The 24,796-nt window shown below is 41.5% G+C and overlaps 1 protein-coding gene across 1 annotated transcript in view; it reads right to left on the bottom strand.

Moving 5' to 3' along the window:
- KCND3 (potassium voltage-gated channel subfamily D member 3) overlaps positions 1 to 24,796 on the bottom strand; it is a 950,457-nt gene that overhangs the window by 261,247 nt on the left and 664,414 nt on the right. The window contains exon 3 of the mRNA XM_086920365.1: positions 14,147 to 14,309. Within this exon, the coding sequence (XP_086776491.1) occupies positions 14,147 to 14,309 (163 nt within the window). The remainder of the gene's footprint in view (positions 1 to 14,146; positions 14,310 to 24,796) is intronic.

Here is a 24,796-nt window from a genome sequence, read left to right as displayed (position 1 = left end):
CCCTGTTGAAAGGCAATCTGCTTTGCTATTTGGAAGAGAGAGCTGGTTTCCCTGCTCTCTCTTCCAAATAGCAAAGCAGTTTGCAATGACAGGGTGGGAGCCCTGGGCTGCTATTTTTTTCCAGTACTGCAAAGGCCCACAAGATCATGGAAAAAATTGCAGTTTTTTAATAAATTTTAGCCCCAGGTCTCTGGTTCGCCCAATTGGGCCTTGGGTGAGGCAGGGTTTCCCTTTTTTTTATAACTTCAGGACAGGGGACTAAGTCTCAGAGTTTGATAATGGTTGCCAGCAACATTTTTCTCATGTTACTGGCAGCTAATCAGAGACCTTGTTCTTACAGGAGTCTGACTCCTGAGGGAGTGAGTAGACCCAAGGGAAAAAAACTCCCTAGGTCAGAGTGCTCTTGTTAGACCTGGCATCTTTGGTGTGGTTTCCCCTGTCTTTTTGCCTCTGCCTCCTGTATTTTTGACTCTGTACTGGATTTCGTTTTTTGATGGTTTAGATGCTTTGGGCACTTTGCCACTGCTGATCAGTGTCAAAGTGCAAGTGCTCCCTGTGTAAATTGTTATTGTAATTGGTTATCTATGATTGGCATATTTGTATTACCAAGAAGTCCCTAGTAAAGTGCACTGAGTGTGCCAGGGATGGTGATACAACTGCTACTAGTGGGCCTGAAGCACTGATTGCGCTACCCGAAGGCCCAAGGTACCCCATGGGCAGGGTGCAGTGAATGTGAAATGTAGAACATGTACTAGTACAGGTGACATGTTCTGGTAGTGAATGGCAGACATTTTTTGTTTTTCACTATTGTAAGGCTACCTTGCCCATAGGCTATCATGAGGAATACTGGCTACAGCGGGTACCAGCATAGCTTCCCATAGGAGCAAGGTAGGACATAAAAGTCTGGTATCCCTGAACTCAGAATTTAATAACACATCTTTTAGGAAAGGTGTTTTTTAAATCCTGTGTTTGAGAACAGCACTTTTAGAAAGTTGCTGTTCTCTTGTCTGACCTTTCTGTGTGCCTTGGCCTGTTTGTGAATTGACTGTCTGGTTTGAGAGTGACAGGGGCTGGGGAGCCCCCATGAGGCTGGCTGAGTCAGCCCTAGGCTGAATGACTGCATCTGCATCTTGAGTGGTGGAGGGAATAGCACCTGGGCCTGAATAGGGCTGTGCCTTCCTTCCACAATGCTGGCTCCTCCACCTTCTGGGTGGCTGACGACCCTGCTCCTCTCTCTGAAAGGAAAGGAGAAGCCTGGAAAACAAAGTGCTCAAGGAACACCCAGAACTGGTTCAGACCAGCCCTCCTGCACAAACGGAACAAAGGACTCCTGACTACAGAAAAGTAGGTCATCCTGGAATCAAGAAGGAACCTCTGCCAAGGAGAAAGCTGGAAGACTGAAGAAGGATGACTTTCCTGTTGATTTACTGTACTGACCTGCAGTTGCTTTGCTGCCAAGGAGAGGGGAAGGACTTTGCTTTTTGCTGTGTCCCCTTGCTTGAAGGAATCTCCAAGGGCCTGAAGAAGACCTGGCTCCCTGTTAAGAAGTCACAGGAACAAAAGGACTTCACCTCCAGCTTCCCTGAACTCTGCTGAGAGAGTTATATCCTTCCTAGAGTGCTTGGGCTAGTTGTGGCAATGCCGGCACCCTTGCACCATGGTGCAAGGGTGCCGGCATTGGAGCTAGGCAGAACTTTGTGAAAAGACAGGACTGCACTGTATACTAGTAACGGCTCAGTCCTGCCCTTTCCCTATCAGGCAATGCAGGAAGGTGGTTTGCTGCACTGCATGATTTTTTGATAAATATGCCCCTTAATGAGTATGTAATTGTGTCATTTTGCTCTAATCTGATTGAACAGTCATACGAAAACTGCTTATAGGTGTGTAAAAAGTTAGCCTTTCTGTGTCTTCGGTTCAGATTTGAGAGCATGGCAGAGCAGATTAAAGCAGGGCAGACTAGTTGTTTTTTAGAGTGAAAGGACAGATTTTTCTTTTCTCTTTTGAGGTGACCACAAATTGGTTAGTCCTACGTTTCATAAGATTTGATTCAACTAATTTACATTTTAATTGTAGCATATACATTTTGATCATTAATTGATACCAATCTGCATTTTCTTTCTGTAAACCATTAACCTTTAACTAACTTTCATGCTTTGATTGCTTTGATACTAAAATACTCTCTACCCTATTTGTGGAGCCTAATGTGCTTCAAGTTTAGCTGAAACTCTGAATGCATACATTTGGTGACCAGGCTCCACTGTGGATCACCAGATTTTTTTAGGCTATTAGCACTGCTCCCGGTACATTGAGAAAAAACGCTTTATGGCTCTCGAATTTTTAGAAAAGCGCAAACAAAATGCACCGTATTTTTTTTTACCTAAAAATGTCAAGACAGGTCTAGTGTTAGTCTGGTGTTTAGATGCTAGTAAACATCCCTCCCCAGTGCTGCGCTGTCCATTGGAACTAGTGCTGAATGGACGTCCAATGGTCGTGCGCAGCACTGGGGAGGTAGTGCTGCCGTCGGCCAATGCACCGACGCAGCACTTAAGGGGTTAAGCCATAGCGCCAAGCTAGCATTATGTAGTTGTTTACTTTGGTTAAAAGCTGTACATCCCATGCCTCTTTTGTTACTTGGTTCCTTCAAACTCCTGGATGAAAGTTTCCAGGACAGTCAGTTGCCTTCATGAGATGCCCTCTGCCGGCTGCTGTCGACTGGATGAGTGTTTCAATTTGTGTTGTTCCGTTCTGCTGCTCTTAGTCCGTAGAAGAATATAACTCTTTGATGTCCTTCTTGGGATGATTTGCTTCCCTGTTACATCATTTCTCTTTACACATTACTAAGTAGGCTTTGCCTAGCCGCTGTCCACTCCAGGTAATTGTGACTGTTCTAGTAAGTATTTCACCCCCATAAGATTTTCAGTTAAGAAACTGCAGCACAGTCCTTTCAGTTGATCCGCAGAGGCTCATTTCGGTGAATAAATAAATATGAATTTGAAATGACATGTGAGCTGGAATGGGAGGGCTACTTACCGGGAGAGTGGTACACCTTATCAACTCCTACAAATGTATCGAAATGAAGAGGAATGGCTCAAGAGAGGACAGCCAAGATGTGGCAGACAAGTTAATGGCAGCGAGCTGAGTCTCTCTACATCTCTCCTTGAATACACACAACCTAACACACGTAAACATCCAAGGATCGTCTCTTTAATGAAATGAAGTGAATATTAACTGCTCTACATCCACATGTCCCACGCTACTGGGTTATGCTGTACAGAGGCGTAACGTATTTGTTTCTCTTTTTGCTTTATATAAACACTCACTCTAAAATACTTGAACATAGTATGGGGCTCGGTCACTGTAGTACCACGGTCCTCACACAGATAGCGTATGCTTGGCTCAATCAGTGTTCACCAACACTATGAGTACAGAGTATTTTATTTACACACGCATGCACGCAAGCAAGCACGCACTCACACGTATTTGAGTGAATAAATGGTATTTTGTCACATGTTGGTGGCTTACAGGCAATTTATCTCTAGTAGGTTTATCAAAGAAGACCCAGTGAGATAATGCTCCGTGATGCCATCTTTCTTCTGCAGGCTGGGAGTTTATACCCTGAGAAGGCCATGGCACTTGTCAATCATTTCAGGGCTGATTGAGTACCATTAAATTGGTGACAGAAAGTAGTCTGTTTTAGAGTGCTTAGAAATGATATGAGAATCGGTATGAAGTGATACTTAAAAAAGGTATTATTAACATATTCGTCACAAGGATCTTTTATAAAATGCAAAATTCTCCAAAATCTTGGTGTTGAGTGCTCATTTTCAGTAAATGCAGATTCAGGCAAATCTATAGGAACATATCAGACTGAAGCTTTCAATCCCTGTGTTGGCAGTCATACACCTCCAAAAGGGACCTCAATTACTAAAACTCTAAGGCTGCCATATACAACTCTACTCAGAGGAGGCTTGAAGAGGTTTGTGAGGTAAGAGAAGGGTCCAGTGGATCTTCAATGTATCTTCAGCATGTCAAACCAGCGGTTGGAATGGTGCATGTTCTTCACATTGAGTGCACCATGCTGTCACAAATATCTTAATATTAAACACATTGACACATTGACCCGACCTTGTGATTACATTCACTCTATTGGCTGCCCCCTTATCAAATTTGAGACGTTTTTTTAAACATCTTATTTTAAGACAATTACTCAAGCTTAATATTTGGATTAGAAAAATAAGTATGGGTAAGAAAGACCGATATACTGTCTAATATTAAATCAACCATAAAATGGTGTCTCTTTTTACTTTAAGGCTACACACATTCAATAGATGTCAATACTTGGAGGAAAACGTCTCACCAAAGTACTAACACTGCTCTCCAAGAGTCAAGCTGTTGACTCAGGGACAAAATGCAGGACTTCTGACTTCTGTTTTGAAGAGGGTCCTGCAAACCACAGAGGAATGGACCCTACAAGAGAACTGGATGGAGAGCAATCTATTGCTTAGAAGCATCATCTGGGAGCTAGGCTGCTGGACTGACCAGAAGGAACTTTTCAACAGTTGGAGAAAGTGGGAGTTAGTCATGTTTCCACCCTTAGAGGTCTAGGTGAAGGTGTTGAGGCTTGCCCAAGAAAGGCAAACCCTTGGCAGGCAGGAACACCTGGTTGATCCTGCTTGGAGCATTTTGCTGCACTGAAAACAGGTTAAATGTGGCCATATGGTAGGGGTATCCAGCCTAGTGGAGAACCATCCAGCTACAGCTTTTAGTGTTTTCTCTCTTGAGAATTTTGACTTCTGAAAAAGGGACAGTGTCCAAAGGTAAAACCTTGCACCAGGGTGAAGGGGCAAATCTATCTGACCAATGAAGCACCCTGGTTGTCCAGGAAATCCAGCTTTGACCAATTTGGAGATTTCAGAGCTAAAAACCAGCAGCTTGAGCATAAGCTCAGTGATGACATATCAGACTTTGAGGTATGTTTGTTGGCCATGGCCTTGGACCATACCACACTGGAAGATCTTGATTTCAGAGAAAATATTTATGACCAGTATGACCCACTTGGTGTATCAGGCCTCCACTTTAATGTGGTCCACCTGAAATTACACCTAGGTCTCAGTCAACTGAAATTTTCCAGGGGCTTTACTTTTTCTAGACGCTCTTTGCCTTAGAACTTTCAAAAATCATAATTAGGGTTCCTTTTAACATGTTTTTAGTATTTTGATGTCATTTTCCTCATTACGGTTCTCTATTTATCTTAATTGGTTAGAGCATTTTATTGTGCTGTGTTCTTTACTTTAGTATACAAAAATGTGATGGCAGGATGCTTGAATTAATCATAGCTACTGGTAATTGCTCGTGCCACATCCCGGTCATTGTTATTTTTGCCCACAATGACACCTTAGATTCGACTCATATATATGTAAATCAGCATTGATCTTGCGCCAATAGAAACAGTTCAGCCCAAATTCCCAAGCCAGGTCTTCGCTTAACCAGAACACAAGCAATCCAAGACCTGGGTCGAGTGCAGCTCGGTTTCAGTGGCAAAGTGAGCACCAGACCTACATCTGGGCATAACTGTTACACCTAGGGCATCACACTGAAGTATCCGAAAAAAAAGTCATACGTAACATGCTTTAATTAACATCAGTCACTGATAATTACTTAGGACTGCCTCCCAGTCCATCATTTTGTCACCCACAATGGCACCTCAGATTATACCCAGCCATATGCAAATCAGCCTTGATCCTATTCCAACAGAAATAGTTCAGCCTGAACTGCCATGCTCGGTCCTCTCTGAAGGGGAACACAAACAACTCAGGCCCAGGTTTTCCCTGGTTGGGGTCCATAATTTGGGTGTAAATTAGCTCCAGTGGCAAAGTGATCATGGGCTCCACATCGAGACATACCCATCACACTTAGGGCATCATACTGAAGTATACAGAAGGTGTTCTTTACATTATCTACTAAATTGTAGGTGCTGCTTGAAAGTAACACAGACTTTTATGGAGAATGCCTACTGCTTTTGCCATAGCTACGATGGGCCTGAGTTGAGATTCTTTTAGAACTGTGCTTTGACCTAATTAGGAAGTGTTTATTGAGTTGGTAGGGGCTATGTCCTCCCAAATTATTAAACTATTTTCTAACAGTTGTTACTAGGGAAATGTAGAGGGAAGGCAGAAGCATGCTCAGAAACAGAAAAACAGAGACAGTAAAAGTGCTTAAGAGTCATTTTATCGGATATAAAACAAATACAAATCAAAGCTAATAATGAGGCTGATTCACAAAGCTATCTACGTACCTAAGCTATTGGATGGCACTCAATTATCCTGTGTTATTAATATACGTCCATGCTTTGTATTCACAAAATGTCTATTTACACTGTAGTGGTGTGAGGGGCAATGTTGGATTGTTTGAAGTAGGGCCAACCAGAATTGCTGGAAAATTGGGAAGGGTTGCCCCCGGGAACATTATACCCATGCCGAACATCAATGTGGTACTCCAAGGAACCTTTCGCAGAACACATTATGGCCCTGCAGAAGATCAGAAAAGAAATGGGCCTGCTGTCTGTGACCTAATAGGAGCCCTAAAGGACGGACCCATTCCCTTTCTCACAAAGGACAAATAAGTAGACTCTTAGGGTCAGCAGTAAGGTCAGCTTGCTGACATCCTGTGTGGTTACTGGGACACAACAAGCTGCAAAAGGTATTGCTCCTCAAGTGACCAGTAACAACTGGATCTGGACTGGACTTTGCTGGTGGCCTCTGCTGAAATACCTCCTGGCCCTTTAATGCTGTTCCTGTGGTCCTGGGATCATTATAAGTTACCTAGACCTCTCTAGAAATCCAGAAGAGAGGGGAGTTGGGGGACATTGGGGCAAAGGTGTCCGATTTCAAGGTAAAATCTTTGACTGGGACAAACTCCCTTAGTGTAGTCAAGTGGCCAGCCTGAAATCGCACACAGGTCAACCACTTCCATAGACTATCATTGGCACATAGTAGTTCTTGATGCTATTTTTTACTTAAAATATTAAAATATTCCAATCACCAACTCCCCTTATTGAATGTTTTTGTCACTTTGGTGTCAGTTGGTTTATCAAATGTTATTCTGTCTTTCTAATTCAGTTTTTTTGTTGTTGTTTGGAATTTTGTCTTTTTTAGACTTGACAGCCTTAGGGTGGTCTTCCCCCAACGTTTCACATGCCTCCCTCAATTTTCTCACCTTATTTTTGCTGGTTTTAGGACTCTGGGCACTTTACCACTGCTGACCAGTGCTAAAATGTGTGTGCTCTCAGCTAAACATGGGAATATTAGCTAAACCCCAATTTGCATATTTAATTTACCTATATGTCCATTGTAAAGTGCAGTACATGTGCCCAAGGACTATACATTAAATACTACTAGTGTGCCTGCAGCACTCCTTGTGCCACCTACTTAACTAGCCCTCTAACTATGGCTTGGCCTGTCATTGTAGAGCCTGAATGTGCAGTTTATCACTGCCACTTCAGCCTGACAGGATAAACCTCTTGCCAACCTATATCTTCCCTTTTTGTACATATAAGCCACCCCTAAGGTAGGCCATGTATGTCCCACAGGGCAGGGTGCACTGTATTTAAAAGTCAGGATATTCATGTTTAGGTTTTACATGTCTTGGTAGTGAAAAATTCACAATTTTGTTTTTCACTACTGCAAGGCCTATTTCTCCCATAGGATAACATTGGGATTACCTTGATATATCTTTTAAGTGTAATTAATAATTGTGAAGAAATAGACTTTTCAAGTTTGGTGTCACTGAACTCATTATTTTAAATCACAACTGATGGTGAAGCTGTATTTTAAGTTATAGTTTAGTAAATGCCGCTTTTAGAAAGTTGTCATGTACTTACTTTAGCTATTCTGTACCAGCTGCCTGTCTCTGAATGCACATCTGGGGTGGGTGACAGCTGGGCTCTGTGCATTCCCTTTTGACAGCTACACACAAAGGGAGTTTAGGTGTGACTGATGAGCCATCTACATCCTGATGGGCCATGCTGGGCAGGATGGGAGGGAGGGGCTGACACTTACACCTGAAAAGGCTGCGCCCTGATCCCGAACAAAGTGCTGCATACCTCCTTGTTGTGAGTCTGGAGCCAGGGCAGGAAGGGAGGACCTCTGTGCTCCTCAAAGCTTTATTTGAAGTCTCCCCACTTCAAAGAAACAACTGGGTATAAGTACTCATCCTCTGACACCATGACTTCACATGAACCCTGAGTGACTCCAAGGGCTTGCTGGATTGTCTCCTGTTCTAAGTCTCAGTGACATCAAAGACTTCTACCTGCATCTGGACTCTACAAGCTGTGAGTCTGCCCTACCATGTGGTGCCACTGAGTTGTGGACCTTTGGAAGTGTGGCTTAACCAGAACCCATGTGGCCTCATCAAAACTGGCTCATCTTCACCTTTGGTTGGATTGGCTCTGGAGCATCATTGTCGAAGCAGGGAAATGGAGTCAGCGCATCACACTCTGAACCAGCTCCTTGGCTTTGAAATTGACGCAATGCCTGCTGTGAGAGCAGTAGCCGTGCATCACTTTTGGAACCAGCACCTCACACATCGCCACCATTGCGTGGGGAATCTCAACACTTCTCGCTTACTGTGTGGCTTTGACACCGACACATCGCATCGGCTGCACCTCGTCTCTCCTTCGACAGCGAAGCAAGCCCGAATCAATGCACTTTGGTTCAGCTGGCTAAAGTGGGTCCCTGTATATGAACTGTGCTCCACCCCAGTTGGCCTGAATTTTTGATTTTGCCCCGTTCCAGTTCAACCAGATATCCTATTTAAGCACTGATTGCTTCCAAGCACTATTTTGCATTTATTCTTCAAAAATTCTTTAATTCTACGTGATGAATATTTTGTCATTTTGGTCTTCTTTTATTTATAATATTATAATCTATTTTTTTAACCTGGTATGGAGTCTTTTTGAGGTGTTTTCACAGTGTTATTGTTTGATGGTGCACACATACTTTACACATTGCCTCTTAAGTCAAGCCTAGCTGCTCTGTGCAAAGCTACCAGAGGGGGAGCACAGGATAATTTAGGGTATGTTGTGACTCACCCTGACTAGAACTGTGTTTCCAGCTTGGACAATGTATACCTCTGCCAACCAGAAACCCAATTTCTAACCGTCTTTATTACTACTTTGAAACTGTATAAATGCTTTAAACATTGTACAAAGTTAAACCTGCTTGCTCGGTGCCAACACTATTAGGGGGGCTGAGCTCAGGTTGACTTAGTAGCTTTTGGGATTCATCCAGATGGGATAGTGTTATTTGAGGTCGGCAATAATCCACTTTCTAACAAACAGATGTTACACATAGGTGGTTGCACTGTGTAGCTATAGTTAGATCAGTGTCTTGTTGTTTTGCTACTAACTTTAGGGCCATTTGAGGAATCTACATGAGGCTTTTGCTAAAAAATGTTCCCCCACCTCAGCTCCTTCCTTAAAGTTTTGAGCTGATCCATCAAGCGAGGGCTAAGAAAAAGGAGGGCTCCCAATACATTGATTTCCCAAAAGCCAAGTGGAGAGGGAGAAGGGTGGCTGCCCATGCCAGATTTGCATAAAGGGCCTGGCGAGTGGCCATGCCCTGCGGCCAACTTCCTGTTGCATAAGACCATGACCATGTGGAGTGTGGAAGTTGGTAAAAAATATGATCAATCCCCCCAAAATTCCAATGGAAAAAAGAAATGGTTAAAGTGACATTATAGATAGGTATGGTAATAAGAATTTTCCTTACATTAAAAAAAGCACAGACATTCACTGAAAGAAAAAAAGGATTAAAATGACCTTATATTTAGTTGTTGAAATAAAGTAAAATCCAATGTTTAAAAAAACAAAACAAAATACATAGAAACGTGTTAGTTATAGTTTGTTGCGCTAAGTATAACTTGCTTATGAGCTTACTAATTACAACACTTATGACGTTTCGCAGATAATGTTCTAAAATCAAATGACAGAAGAAAACAATTGGGACCATGCACACAAAACCTTGGCTATTGTGAAGATATATATGCACATACTTAACGTCATTAGCTCTGGATAAAGTCACATATCTTTGATTATAACTGCTGCAGAAGAACCAGATCCATTAAGAAAATGGGGTATAACCCAGAAAAAGTCAAAGGACCTGGGTATTCGATAATCTAGTAAACAAAGTGGTCCTGGACATAATTCATTTAAAACATTTCATTGTAATACTCATTTTAAATCTGAGTTATTTCATGGGACTTAATCCTGAAAAACTACAAAAGAAGAGAAAAAACAAAAAGAGCCAAATGCGTATTCAGTCTTATTGGTAATACCCAAAATAAATTTCAATACAGAATTTTCTAAGCAATATAAATTTGCAATTTATTTCACAATCTTATATTCATATTTAAAAACGATTTTTCGTTGTTAAATGAATTATGTCCAGGACCAATTTGTTTACTATATTGCACAAGAACCAGATAGCATGGTGAAAACCGTACATACCGATCCACAGAGTGTTATATGCTATGAATTACCAATGTTGAGGGAATGGAGGGCATATTAACTCACTCAAGGCTGCGACCATTGTAAGCCACATCCCCTTCCTCAATAATGGCAATGAATATCATGTTGAACCTTTTTCATCTATGTCATTGTGTGTGTCAGTGTATGGTGTGTAAGTGTGTGTGTGTGAGTAAAGTCATGAACGATCAAATATCTCGACAGTGGCTTCGCTTTAAAAAGAAATAATCCTCTTGTGAAACTTGGATACTTGGGGATGCACTGTACAGCATTTCTTCTCCTAATAATTACATGGTCCATGCCACACTAAAAATTACAGGCAACAGAGTCTATCCGAACATGACCCAGTGGTTAATAGCTGTTCTGTCACCAGGTCATTGATCCAAGGAAAATTGTAAGGTAGAAAATATCACCATATCTAAAAATATCCCCCAGCTCTACACTTAGCCTTGGATTTCCCGGACTACTGAGCTTTGAGGACTACATTGCAAGATTTCTGAACAGAGCTGGCCATTCCTGTTTTAAGACGGTTTTGCATTTTTCAGAAATAAAGAAACAAAGAGACACAGTTTTATAATTCGTAAATTGAAACAGATCATCAGATAATTTCTGACATTGTCATTATAAAGAATATTGAACAGAAATTATGCATAATGACCAGAACACTTAGCTTTAGACTAAAACATATTTTTTTAATATATGTTCCTGAAACAATTCCCAAAAATGTAAATGGACACGTGTTACATATTGAATCCGTAGTGACACAGATTATACTCTATGTAGTAATGCTTATTACCACTTAATGTCTATAGAAATCAGTATGTTGCAATAACACATTCAGTTATGTTACTAATTTCTGTATGCAAAGCACCTACTCAACCATCGTGCCTCAAATTTCTCAAATGAATTGTGGCTGGAAATCCAATCTCTAACCCTAGAGATGCACCTGGTAATTTTAAAGGGGGAGGCACCGGAGCACTATTTGAAAATCATTCCTGAAGAGACAGGAATACTTTTAAACATGGATTGGCAAAGCCAATAGGTCTCGCTTATGCGAGATCTATTAACTCTGTCAATATTTTTTTAACCATGTTGTACAGCAAGCCAGCTGCAGTACTGCATGACTGAAAGTAAAAAAAAAAAGAAAAAGTGCTCTGACGCACTCAATCAATGCTGGGTGAAATGTTTTTTCAAATGCACAAAAGGCTAAATGAAATTCGGAACTTGTTAGCAAATTGCTATTTGCATTTGCACTTCTGTATTTGGAAGGGGCATGTTTAGGGTGTCCCTTCCTAATACCAAATTGGTATGGTATGTATTACTGTTTGGGTACAAAATTCCAGTCACAAAACAGTAATATTTTACCGCCAGTTAGAATTGGTGGTAACCCATTCGCAAATGCGAAGGAGTGCCATCAGGACTTTTTTTCCCTTTGAGAATGTTAGAAAATATTTTTTATGAGCAGGCAGGGGTCCAAAGGATCACTGCCTGCCCTTACAAAATGAAGTTTTATTGTTTCACATTCTTTTTTTAAACATATCCCATTTTCCTTTAAGGAAAATGGCTACATTTAAAAAACTACAAATGGTTGCTTTATTAAAAAGCAATCACAGACATGGTGGTCTGCTGACCCCAGTACGTCCCAATCCCTGTGATGGAGGCGATTCCTAATGGCTCGCAAATTGTGACCTTCCTCATAAATATTCACTAGGGAGGTCATTTTGCGACCTACTAGGAATCGCTATTGGGGAATACAAACATTCATACATTAGGATTACTGTCTGATTTCCTATTTACAATTCAGAGATAATCCCAAATAGGAAATTGGTATTTCTAATGATTGTACATCTGGTTCTTTGCTTTATTTTTAGCCATGCTGAACAGCTGCTGCTCTGTTGAACAACGTGGCTAAAAATACACATTGTCAAATCCAAAAGATCTCACATATGTGTGTCGTTCTGAGTTTGCAATGCTGTTTTTCCTGGTGGGAGGGAGCAGGGCAAGAAAGAATGTAGGGGTGTAGTGCAAGTAAAAATATAGGGGTGGTACAAGCAACACAAGAGGAGGACAGATGTTAAGGTGCATCCAAAAATGCAGAAGGAAGAGGATCGGAAGAGATGGCCTGCAAACACATGCAGTCTACTGGAGTGGTACAACTAAAAAAAATGTACCTCAGAAAGCGCATGAACAGTGGAAGGACCCTGGATTCTGAAAGGAAGCAGTACTTGAACCATGCTCCAGGGGTTGGAGAAACACACAAAGAGGAAGTGAAACCGGCATGCGAGGAAGGAGGCAAGGAAATGAGAGTGATGATGAAGCCAACCAATGGTAAGCATTGGGCAAGCTCTAAGCTGCTTTAAGCTTACAAAATGTCTTGCAAGCGACCGCACATATGCTGTCCAGGAGAGACCTAAAAAGATGGAGAAGGCACAGAGATAGTGCAATATTGTAGGCTATGATACTACCGGTGACTTTGCAAGGTCTCTGTCAAATGTAGTCAGGCAAATGGGAGCATTGAATTATTCTCATCTTCCTTTTTACCTGCGAGGCATCTATCAGTTTTGTTTATCAGGCCTTTCTCAATGGGCTGGCAGGCTCTATAAAGTGCATCACATAGATTTATTATTATTTCCCATTTAATCACTTAACAAGGTGCTCTTTTCTGCTTTGAAAAGCAGGTTGAGTATGAGTGACAAATACAAATCACAGTAAATAGTTTCATATACTTTAGGATTAGCCTTGGCTTGGAATCAAAATATTGCGCAGCTAGAAAACTGAGAGATAAGCTATCTTGCAAGCTTAGTTTCAAATGCGAGTTTGTGACTAGATGATATACACCTGATTTTATATCCTAACAAGGTACCTGTTGGGGCAACAATTGAAAGATTAAGAGGATTGGAAATTTCCAAATAGTCATGAATGACCAGTGGAAGATCAAACAATCTGTGTGTGAGTCCAAAATAAATCCCTTAAATAAGTAGTATATAAGCATATGACCAACAGTCCAAGAAAAGCAATACCTGCTGTGGTAGGTGGGCTTTTTATATCAATATGAAGCTTTAAATATTGGTGCGTTCTGACGAGGGGACTGGAACATATTAATGGATAGTCAAGTAAAATCTTACAATTATCTGTGTCAAACATGTCTCACAAGTGTCTTGCAAGAATTGAGAGAATGGAAGAAACATTACAAAATATGGTTTTTACTTTTTCAAACAAACGAGTTCACTGCGAGCTCCCAATATAAGTGTTCTTGTTGGAAATGTAAAGTGTGTCCGCGTAAAATAATGACTATTTTCATATTTCTAATTTTCTATTTTGATACGTTGTTCATTATGAGCTTTCTTCAGATGTGCACATTTAAAATTGGTGTAGAGTTCATCACATCAACATCACATGTGATCTCTTTAGAAAAACTAATATTCTTATCTGGAAATATGACGAAGAAAAAGACAGCCTATAATTAATTATCGAGACCAGAATACATTGAGAGAACACTTGTTGGCATGTTGCGACGAGATGGGTCACTGTGTTTCTATGTTCACATTATGTAAAAATCCAACAGGAATACATTATTTTAAACAATGAAAAAAATATTTTGGACACTGAAACTAAGAATTTTACCTTTTGTGCTCTTCGTTTATCGGCCCTTTGATTTTGATGATAAATTCGGCTGAAGTTGGAGACAATAACTGGCACAGGCAGGGCGATGACCAACACTCCACTTAGCGAACAAATGGAACCAAATATTTTCCCTGCGATTGTCTTCGGCACCATGTCACCATATCTAATAGCAGAAGAATATGAAGTGTGTTATTCTGCGGCAGATATGTACTAAACAGATATTTTAATCATCAATTGTCTTGTTACACATTTAAAAGACCCACAAACTACAAATTGCTAAAGCTGGTTTAATAAGACAGAAAGCCGCCATGCTTTTCTTTTTATGGCAAAATGATCCTTTAAACGTAAACATTAGTGGTGATCATATGTAATGTGATTCCCCTTTTGTAATTGCCTCTTCTTTATTTGTATGTAAAACTTTCCTCCTCCTTTTAACAGTTTTTCTTTGTAACTCTGCTTTCCAAATCACATCATTTTCTCTCCTACAATGTCTTCCCAACAATGTATTATCTCTGTTTTCTGATACTTTATGACTGAAGACTCACAATTCACATTACTTGGAAGTTAACAACTACTCAATTCAAAACTATCTGTTATCAATGTCTTGACAAATACAACCCACTGGAATTATTCCACCTAAACATTATGGATTGCAAAAGAGACATCACATGCCCTGTGATACTCATAACATCGCAGGAAGGGATATCGCACATCCTTTAAAAACAACGAAGGCCACTGTATTATTATTTTTTTAATCTTTATTGAAACCTGAGGCTGCCATATGTATTACATAGCGGTTTGCAACCTGCATATACAGCTGCTAAGCTAAACTAAAGTTAAGATAACATTTACTTTGCAAAGAATCCCTAATATGAGGTGTAAGAGTTGCATGCACCAACACGGGTGCAGCACTGATCCAGCAATTACCAAGCAAATTTGATAATTCCTCATCACTCAGCTGAGGGTTCCTATGATTTTAATTGCGGCGACACAGAATTAACACGCCACATGAGGGCAGTCGTAATGAGATGTGTGGAGTAATAATTACATGCAAAGTATGGATGGACTCTTTACAAACATATCTAATCATAAAACAAACTTGAAGTGAGGTTGCGACACAAAATCTAAAAAAACCCTGACATTTGTAAAGTTATTGTAAGCTCTACGAAGGACAAGCTATACACTGCAATGGACAGCTCATAACCTCACACATTACATTAGCGACAACATGTCAAACAACATCATAGGTTACAGCTCACTGCTGACATCTCTGGATCCAAGGAATAAAATGGTCCCTTGTCCAACTAGTTTCCTTTACTTTTCAATTTTCCAAAACTAGGCTGTATATGCGTCTAAAGTTGCAAAAATGAGCAAGGAGTGCTCTCTAATTCTGGGGAAATGATACACTCGACGAGTGACTAATTCATTCTGCATCTCCTACAGTAGAGCCTCTTAAGACACAAACCAGGATTTGTCTGCTCCTAGTATGACAGATTTCTAATCAACACAAGGAAGTCTCATTTCAGTCGATCTGAAAGATCTGAATTTCATCCTAAATAGGGTGTAGTCATCAGAGAGATGTGTTCATCTTTCACGGATGAGAATGACAAAGTGGGGACTTTGGCTATCCAGTCTTTTAGCCTAGTGCAGTGCTCCAGCCAGGGATTGGCTTTTACTACTGGGAGATATGGTAAGCACCACAATTGACAGGTTCTAATTTATAGTCTTTCCATACATGGGTCAGATCCTTAGTTTCTATTTTGTTTCTTCCTTCTTGTAGGCATCCTGCTTATTAATGGTTCCCTGGGCACAACAGCATCAGAGCTAATTTGGTCAGATATTTGGTCCTGTATTGTCTTCCTTCTCCTCGACGTTGCTATTCCAGTATCTCCTTTAATCACTACGAGGGTCCGACTTATATGTTGGCAGAGAGGGAACTCCATGGCAGCAGTGACAGAGCTCCATCCTTGCTAACATTATGGTTTGCCAGCCAATTTAGATTTGTGCTAACCACTCTGTCTCCGCCATGGTCAAAGTTCTCTGATGGACTGAGGGAATAAGTACCTTCAGAGAATTAGCTGTATGTTCACCCACCTGATTTAGATGGATGGACATACAGCCATTTCTCAGTGCCCGTCATTGCTCATTGCTAGAAGAAACCTAGTGGTTAGGAGCACTGAAAAGCACTCAATGACCACCTCGCCATGGCAGCAAAATCCCATGGCAATGTTGGCATTGAGCACTGAAAAGTACTCAATGATCCCTCACCATGGTAGCAAAATCCCATGGTAAGGTTGCCATTGTGGTTTTTTTATCCGCAAAAAGGAAAGCCCACTTTGGGATTCTCATTTTGAAAATAAGAAACTTCTAAATTTGACATAGGGCTCTGTCATTTTGATAAAGCCATAGTGCAAACTTACAGCACATTGGCAGGAACTACCATGATGGTGGTTCCTGCAATGCTGGTAATATCCACTGAAAAAAATAGTACCTGACTGCTTAAAGGAGAATTGAATAACAATCTATCTAGTGTGTTGTGCAATCACAATCAACACCAGTAATTAGTAGCATTTAGAAAGACAACTACGTTCCAAAGAGGCAAGATAAGAGTTTTTAGAGCATACAGTGAATGTAAAACAAAGAATTGCGCCAAACGTAATTCAGTAATAGTATATTTATTTCATATACTTGAAATAAACAACAATATATGCATTTGAAAAGATACAAGGTTGCATGAAGGGGAAATTGAGGGATGGGTGTGCTCGTGATGGATAGGGATAGGTATAAGTAGAAGTCACTGTTTGAAGAATACACACTATTTCAATAATTACAAAAACAAACTGGTAAGAAAGACCATGATAGAGAAACATGTCCTTGCGAATATGTTTATATCATACTATACAGTTTTTAATGCATCAATGCAACTTCAGAAGATGGGGAGGAATGCGGTACAGGCCTCGTGTGGGTGGAGAACATCAACGTTTCAACTTGACTGGTGCATAAAGGGTGTCTTAAACCTCTGCTGCAAGTCTTCTTCAGGACGGACTAGGGCAATCTAATCCTGGTGCTACGTATTTGTCTTTTTATATGGTATTAATTATATTAATTACTAGTGTTGCCTGTGATTGCAACACACACTAGATAGATTGTTATTCAATACTCCTTTAAGCAGTCAAGGACCATTTTTTCCATTTCCTCATTGTACCCAGGTCTGGTGACGATGATTGGGTTACCTCATTATTCTGTAATGGAAATATCCACTGGGCAAGCGGACATTTCTAAATTTGATGGACAATGATTTCCTCTGTTGCCCTAGTGGAGGATCAGCTGTTCAACAAACATTAAATGAGGCCCAGAGTTTTCAACTGTAGTTAAACTAAGTCTTGCAAATCTCAAAAGAGAAGTTCCTCTGTTCCTTTCTTAACCTGTAGAAATTGCAACAGATTCACCAAGGTAGGGTGGGTACAACCTTGGGGTTGGTCCTTTTCAACTCTTGGGAAGTGGCCTTGCTTAGACCCAGGACACGTCTTCAATTGGAGAGCTAGTAGCAGTTCGGAACATGCTTCTCTGATTTTCTCTGCTGACATTAGAAAAGGCAATTCTGATTCAGACAGTCCTCTCAGTGGCCAAGTTTTACATAAAGAGCCATTAACATGTGTGGCTTTTCTAGCTCATTGAGCTATCCAAATCACCCCTTAGAAGGAACAATATTTAGCCCTGACTCCCTCCAATATTCAGGGAAGTCCCAATGTGAAGAGGATCACTAACTTACATATCACCTCTGTCTTACAATTTCAACTTATCTTGTCCAATTTTTCAAACAATTTGCAGAAGGTTTGTTACTCCAGAGGTGGATCTCTTTACAAGCCACAGCATCACTGAAATTCCCTGTTATCTCTCCCTGTTTCCAGAGTTGGATGCCTGGAGAGTGAATGCATTGACCTTTCCTTGGGCTTCCCTTCACATGTATGCCATCCCTCCAATATCTCTGGATTTCTGAATCTTAGTGGTTCATTATGGGCCTGAAAGAACTTGTTTCTCCTATTCCCTATGACCAATGTCTACTTCAGAGTCCTCTCCTGCATCAAAATCTCCATCTATCTATCTAGAAGCTGGAAAGGGGCTCTTAATGTTCTTGCAGCAACATTCCAGAAATATTTTGTCATTCTAATAGACGATAATATGGCCTATATTGAAGTCTTTTTACTCCTGATGTTAAGGCAAATATCTGGATCCCTATACTTGTGAACCTAGGTGGGTTCTTCAATTTCATACCTCTGGACATGGGTTTCTGTATTATGGAACAATTGGAGAATTGACCTTTAGTAGATTTTTCAGTTCTGTGCCCCCTGCTTTTATCAGTTGTACATTCTTGGGATTTATTTTTGGTCCTCAAGGATTTACAGCATCCACCCTTTGAAAAACTTCAGGTTGTCTAAAATTTTGAATCTTAAAATGTGTGTCTAGTGGCCATTCTTATAGCACACACATTGCGGGATTTGGGATCATTCTTTTTAAAATCTCTCCATCTGCATTTCTTCTCAGACAGTGTGGTTCTTCATTTGAGAGTAGATTTTCAACAAAGATGATCTTCTCTTTTTATACAGACCACGAGATTTCTCTTTCTACTGTTCCCACTCCTTTCTAAGCTAAGTAAAAAAAATACATCTTCTGGATGTCACCAGGGCAGTGAAACTCTTTCTCTCTCAGTCAGCTGAATTCAGGGTTTGTGATTTTTTGGTCATCCCTGTTCCTTTTAAACTGCGTCTACTTCCTTCCTAAGCTGGTGGATCCAAGCTTTTATCTCTCAGGCTTATCAATCCCAAGGAGCTTCTTTGCCAGAAACTATTCAAGAATGCTCAACTCACAGAATGCCAGTTTCTTAGGAGGAAGCAGGAGGACCCTCTATTCATTTGTCATGCGGCGTCCTGGGCGGTCACTTCAACTTTTCTGAAACACTTCCATTACAAATTAATGATTCAAAAATGTTTGAGCTTTGATATTTAAGTTCTAATTGAAACTTTAAAACATCATTTATTCTTCTGTGATTTCTTTCTAATTAAATACATATATGAAGGCATTAATTAGGGTAGCAATTATATGTTAGGTTGCAACCTCTTTAGCTTTAGTACACACTCTTCAAAGTAAGGTGTGGGAGGAGGTAGGATTGAAATGTCATATCCCGACTACATCATTAAAATAAGTTCCGGGAGAAGGAAGGTTAATCAAAGTAATTAAGATTACTGGTAAGTAATCAAGACATTAACTCTAAATAGTAACAATTTAATTTCTAAGTATGTTGCTTGTTCTGATAGTACTGCTCAATATCATTGTAATATTAAATATATATTACATTTGCACATTTTCATTTATGTACTATGCCTGTGTATAGTTTTGCATGTCATTATTCCTTTTTTTGTTGACAGTAATTTTTTGGGCACATTGCCACAAGTGCAAAGCAGTGCAAACAACTTCAGCAGATGAGAGTATTGACGGATGGTCCACTAATATAGGAATTAACAAGGGAGTAAAATATACAACCTTTAACACACATTAATATGGATATCCAGCCTACTGGGTACCAGGTGTTTCGGTGGGCGGACAGGAAGGGGTGGTTTCACCTGCAGTTTTTGTTGCTCGGTCCTGCTGACCATGTTTCTGCTTGCAGCGCTTCTAAATAAACCGTGCACAAACAAAGCTTTTTAAAATATGCTTTAAAACAAATTATTTATGCATTGTTTATTCACAGCGCTGCAAGTGGGAAACGTGTCCAGTGGCTCCAGCAACAAACCCTGCTGCCATGGCAGTGAAACTGGCCCCAGCTCCACCACCCCCTGAAACGCCCTGTAGCCATCCCGGCCCTTCAGATAACACTCTGCGGTCTGCCCCGGGTCTACGAAGGGGACCCTCCTAAGAGGGGGGCACATGATGGCACACAAGGCAGCCACCGAGTGTTTGCGACTGCCTAAGGGTCCGCATGCCCACGCCACTTCAAACAGGAGTGAGCGGTGGCGAGGTACATATACCTCTCCCGCCCACTGGGCGCTCTCTTTTCCCGCTGCCCTGTTGCCATTGTGTTGTTGTAGTAAGCTGCCATGCATATCCTGCCCCTTCTGGGGATTTTGACAGGGGGGCGGCAATCTAACACAGTGCGAGTAGTCTGGGTGTGTATTTGCCCCTTTGCGCAGAGCCTCCATGCCGTGTTGTTGCCCACGTGGTCCACCGTTAAAACAGGTGTCCGGGTTTTGCGTGAGTGCTGGGTTCGGGTCCTGACGACCATGTTTCTGCTTGCAGCGCTTCTAAATAAACCATGCACAAACAAAGGGTTTTAAAATATGCTTTAAATACACTTTAAAACCATTTATTTATGCATTGTTAAATCTCAGTGCTGCAGTGGAGAAGTGTGGCACAATGGTTAGAGCGGCAGACCCTGATGCAGAGGTCTTGCCTGGGACCAGGGTTCAATTCCCTGCCTCAGTGGATCTTGGGCTCAAAAATTCCACCGACCTGATCATTCTCTCCTCGGTGCCTATTCCAATCATGGAGTGCAACTCTGGGCAATAGCTTGCTTAGGGCCAGATGTAGGTAAATCCGATATACCGACTCATACCGATTTGGTATTTAAGAGTCAGTAAATTGGAAGGAGGCAGATGTAGGTAAAAAATTACCGATTCTGTAAGTGTCGGTATTTACCGATTCTGTAAATACCGAATCTGTATTTCCCATTGATTCCTATGGGCCTTGAAGCCCATAGGAATCAATGGGAAATACAGATTCGATATTTACAGAATCGGTAAATACCGAATCCTGCAAGGGTGCAGGGGGTGTCACTTTGACACCCTCTAGCACCCCAATTCCGGACTTGTGTGCCCTAAGGGCATGTCTGTGTGTCACATTGCACAGGTGTGCATGCACAGATGTGCATGCACACCTGATTTCGGTATTTTACCACCCAATAGGATTGGGTGGTAAAATACGATTTTTAAGGGCCTGTGGCACTCTTAGGAGTGACACCTACATGTGGTTTTTCCAAAGTGGTAAATATACCGATTCGGTATTTTACCGATTCTGTAAATTTACCGATTTGGTAACTTTACAGAATCGGTAAAATATAGGCCCCCTACATCTGGAAACCCTAATACCGGTCGGTAACGGCCGAATTCGGCCGTTACCGACCGGTATTAGGGCTCCTACATCTGGCACTTAATCTCCACAACGGTCCCCACAACACTAAGGATGCCTGGCCTCCACCTTGGGGGTGCCCAGGAGTGGACGCCTCACAGGGAAAGCCAGGATGGGTTCCACAGCAATATTCGTACAAGCCCCTTGAGACCCTTGTGGGTGAGTAGTGCACTATACAAGTATCAATTTACATTTACATTACATTTTACAAGTGGGGAACGTGTCCAGCGACTCTAGCAACAAACCCGGCTGCCATGGCAGTGAAACTGGCCCTCACTCCGCCACCCCTTGAAACGCCCTGTAGCCAGCCCGGCCCTGCAGATAACACTTTGCATATTGCCAGTTTTGAACAAGGGTCTGAGTCCTGCTCCCGTCTCCAGTCTCTAGCAGTAGCAGAGTGATGACTGCTGTACACCAGACCATGTATATGCCAGGGTGAGCCTGAAAACAACAGGCAGGTCACTGCCCTGACACACAAGACTGGTCATGCTATTCCCTCATGACCATCACGGTTCCCCTCTCCTCCAATGTCATCTTCCTCCATTTAGCATGTATTAATGGAATTAATCTTAACATATTATGATATTCTGTGTTTTTTGTCATCCTTAACTATTATCTAAGCAGCATAAGCTGCCTTTTCTGGTGTTAGGCGTGAGAGGACGGAATGAGGTGACACTGAAAGAAACATGTGGCAGAATCTGTGGCCTCTCTGGACCTTCGCTGTAACCATGCCCTTGTGTGGTGCCAGCAGCTTATAAGGTGATGCCTGACATTGTGCTCTTAAGTCATGAGCAATGTCTTCACCCTCCAGCACCCACTGCGTCATTGCACCCGCCTGCAGCTGGTCAGTTAGTGATTGGACCTGGTGGGTTTCTGTTGACTGCTAAATAAGTGTTGCTGTTAGTAAATTTCGGATGCACAGCTAACTACTTGCTTCTAAATCTGGAATGTGTGATCCTTCCGTTCCATAAAAGCCATGTTTGCAGATCACGGAGCATTTCATTAACTCTGAATCCGGAGTGAGTGTATTCTTAGATCTGAGTAGGTAGAGTTTAGATGCAGGACTCTAAGATACATCCTTGAAAGGGGGCGCTGAATGACGCCATTACTCTTTCCCTGTTCGGTCAAAACTTGACAAATCCATAAATCATTTTTTGGGAGATTGGTGGACTTTCAAGGATCAATTATCTTTCATCCTCTTGATGATAATAGGAAGTAAGTACCCCAATTCATCATGCTAGACATCGTACTTGCTTACCTCAAGGACGAAGGATTTCACCAGCCTCTAAATGTGTATTTTCGTCTGTTTTCTCCATAAGACAAATTGAGAACTAGCCGCACACCTGCACCCTGCCCCAGGATCATTGGCATAGCAAGGACCTCGAACTGCTGTAGACGAAATAAAGACTTTGAAGGGGGTCGCTGCCATTTGTGCTTCACCACAATGGATATTATCACCATAGTGGTGCAGTTAGACTGGAACGTACCTTCTGTATGCTAGTAGTAAATAGGGGGGCTTCTGAGGAGAAGGCAGAGGGGAGTAGTGAATACGAGGGACTTCTGAGGGCAAAGCAATGGCAGTAGTACATAGGGGGGACTTCTGAGGTGAATGTAGCGGACAGTATTAAATAGGGGGACTTCTGAGGCAAGGGCAGCGGGCAGTAGTGAATACGAGGGACTTCTGAGGTGAAGGAAGCGGGCAGAAGAAAATAGGGGGGACTTCTGAGGTGAAGACAGAGGGTGGTAGCCAATGGAGGGACTTATGAGGTGAAGACAGCGGGCAATAATAAATAAGGGTGGGCTCTGAGGTGAAGGCAGCCGGCAGTAGTGAATTGGACGACTTCTGAGGTGAAGGCAGCGGGCCTCCGTCACTTCAGGAATGATGCTGTAATCAATAGGCCGGGTGAGAAGGGCCCACACTTTGTGCATTTATTCCCATAATTAGGCAAGGACTGATACGCTTTGTGGATTTCTACTTGTGACAGTAGCACTGCAGTATGACAAAAGTGCACAGGAGCTTGTTTGACCTCTGTAAGCTGCACATTTTTACTTACAAACCTCATACCAGCACAAATAAAAGCAACCTAGTGGGCACACAATCACATTTCAGTATAAGGCAAACACTGCAACCAGGCCAAACTTCACAGGCAGGCTGTCTGGCTACCATTTTTATTGCAAAGAAACTGAGCTGCCTGTATATTAGTAAGGTTTAGTTTTGCAAAGTAAGTACTGCACCATATCTGTGCAATAAAATATTTGCAGGTTTCCTAGGCAGCAGTACAACCACTGTTCTTTTATTTTGTGATCACTTTACACTTCAACATCAAATGAATTCCAAAATTAGTCTAATAACAGCACTACCTACAAAAACGGCTAAAAGCTTCTCTACAAGCTACAAGTCTGAAACACATTTACTTCGCAAATTAGCGGGCAGATGACTCTCCAGATGCAAAAATCAATTACCTTGAGACTCTCACCCACCACAAAATGAAGAAATGGCCTCATCATTTCCCCAAAGTACCAGTTTCAAGTAAAAATCACTGCCAATCAAGAAACTCTTCAGCCATCAATAGCTGGGACTTGACATGAGCATAAATCTGCCTTCTAAAGCAGCAGATGAACAATACAGCTGCTGGTCTGCATTTAATGTTGCCACTATGCAGTCACTGTTCTCAACTCCCCGCCCCCTCATTAATTTCCTTTATTCATTTTCATCTGTATCTACTGCCAAATTCTAGCATTCACAGATAAAAGTTTGAACTTGAAGAAGAGTTGGGGACAAATGGTGAAGATTTAGAGGTACTGGAGAAGGTCATAAATATCAAGAATTGTGAGGACAGAGGGATTTAGAGTGGTGATACGACACAACATGGGGGCAGAAGTAGGTGGTGGGGCAGTTCAATTACACAATTGTTCATTAATGTTTGTGTTTATAAAGTTGCAAGACTTTTCATCTGCAAAGTTTGCATTTTTAAAATAAAACTTTCCAAGCTTGTTCAAAAAGGAGAACAATATAGCAAACATAAGCTTTGCAGAAGAAAGTGGTCTATACCCCATTTTTTGTTGGTGAATTCTCTAAAAAATTGCAGAAAAGTTCTTCTGCAAAAAAGTTTTTGTAAGAATTTCACAACCCTTTGCAGGTGAAATGTACATTTCGCACACCCTTTTTTCCATTATTGAAGTGCCCTACGGTTTGACAAAAAAATGACTGGAAAGAGGCGCTTGTCACGTTCTCCCAATATACTGTGAGAGCTAGATCAGGGATTTATGGGTTCTGAGCTCCCCTATATTTTTGACAACTGTAAATTGGCAAACTGTCTTTGACATAAGCCTTTTGGAACAATCTGTTTAAAACCCTGTACAGGTCATTAAAGGTCCACCCACTGATCCCTTGTAAGGTGTTGCCTGCTCCCCTCTCAATAAACTGCTATTTCATTCTGTAGGTCAGATCTCTGCGAAATGTGGCGA

This window comes from Lissotriton vulgaris, chromosome 5, assembly GCF_964263255.1.
Source record: "Lissotriton vulgaris chromosome 5, aLisVul1.2, whole genome shotgun sequence".
Classification (NCBI taxonomy): Eukaryota; Metazoa; Chordata; class Amphibia; order Caudata; family Salamandridae; genus Lissotriton; species Lissotriton vulgaris.
This window is presented reverse-complemented; position numbering and strand designations above follow the sequence as displayed.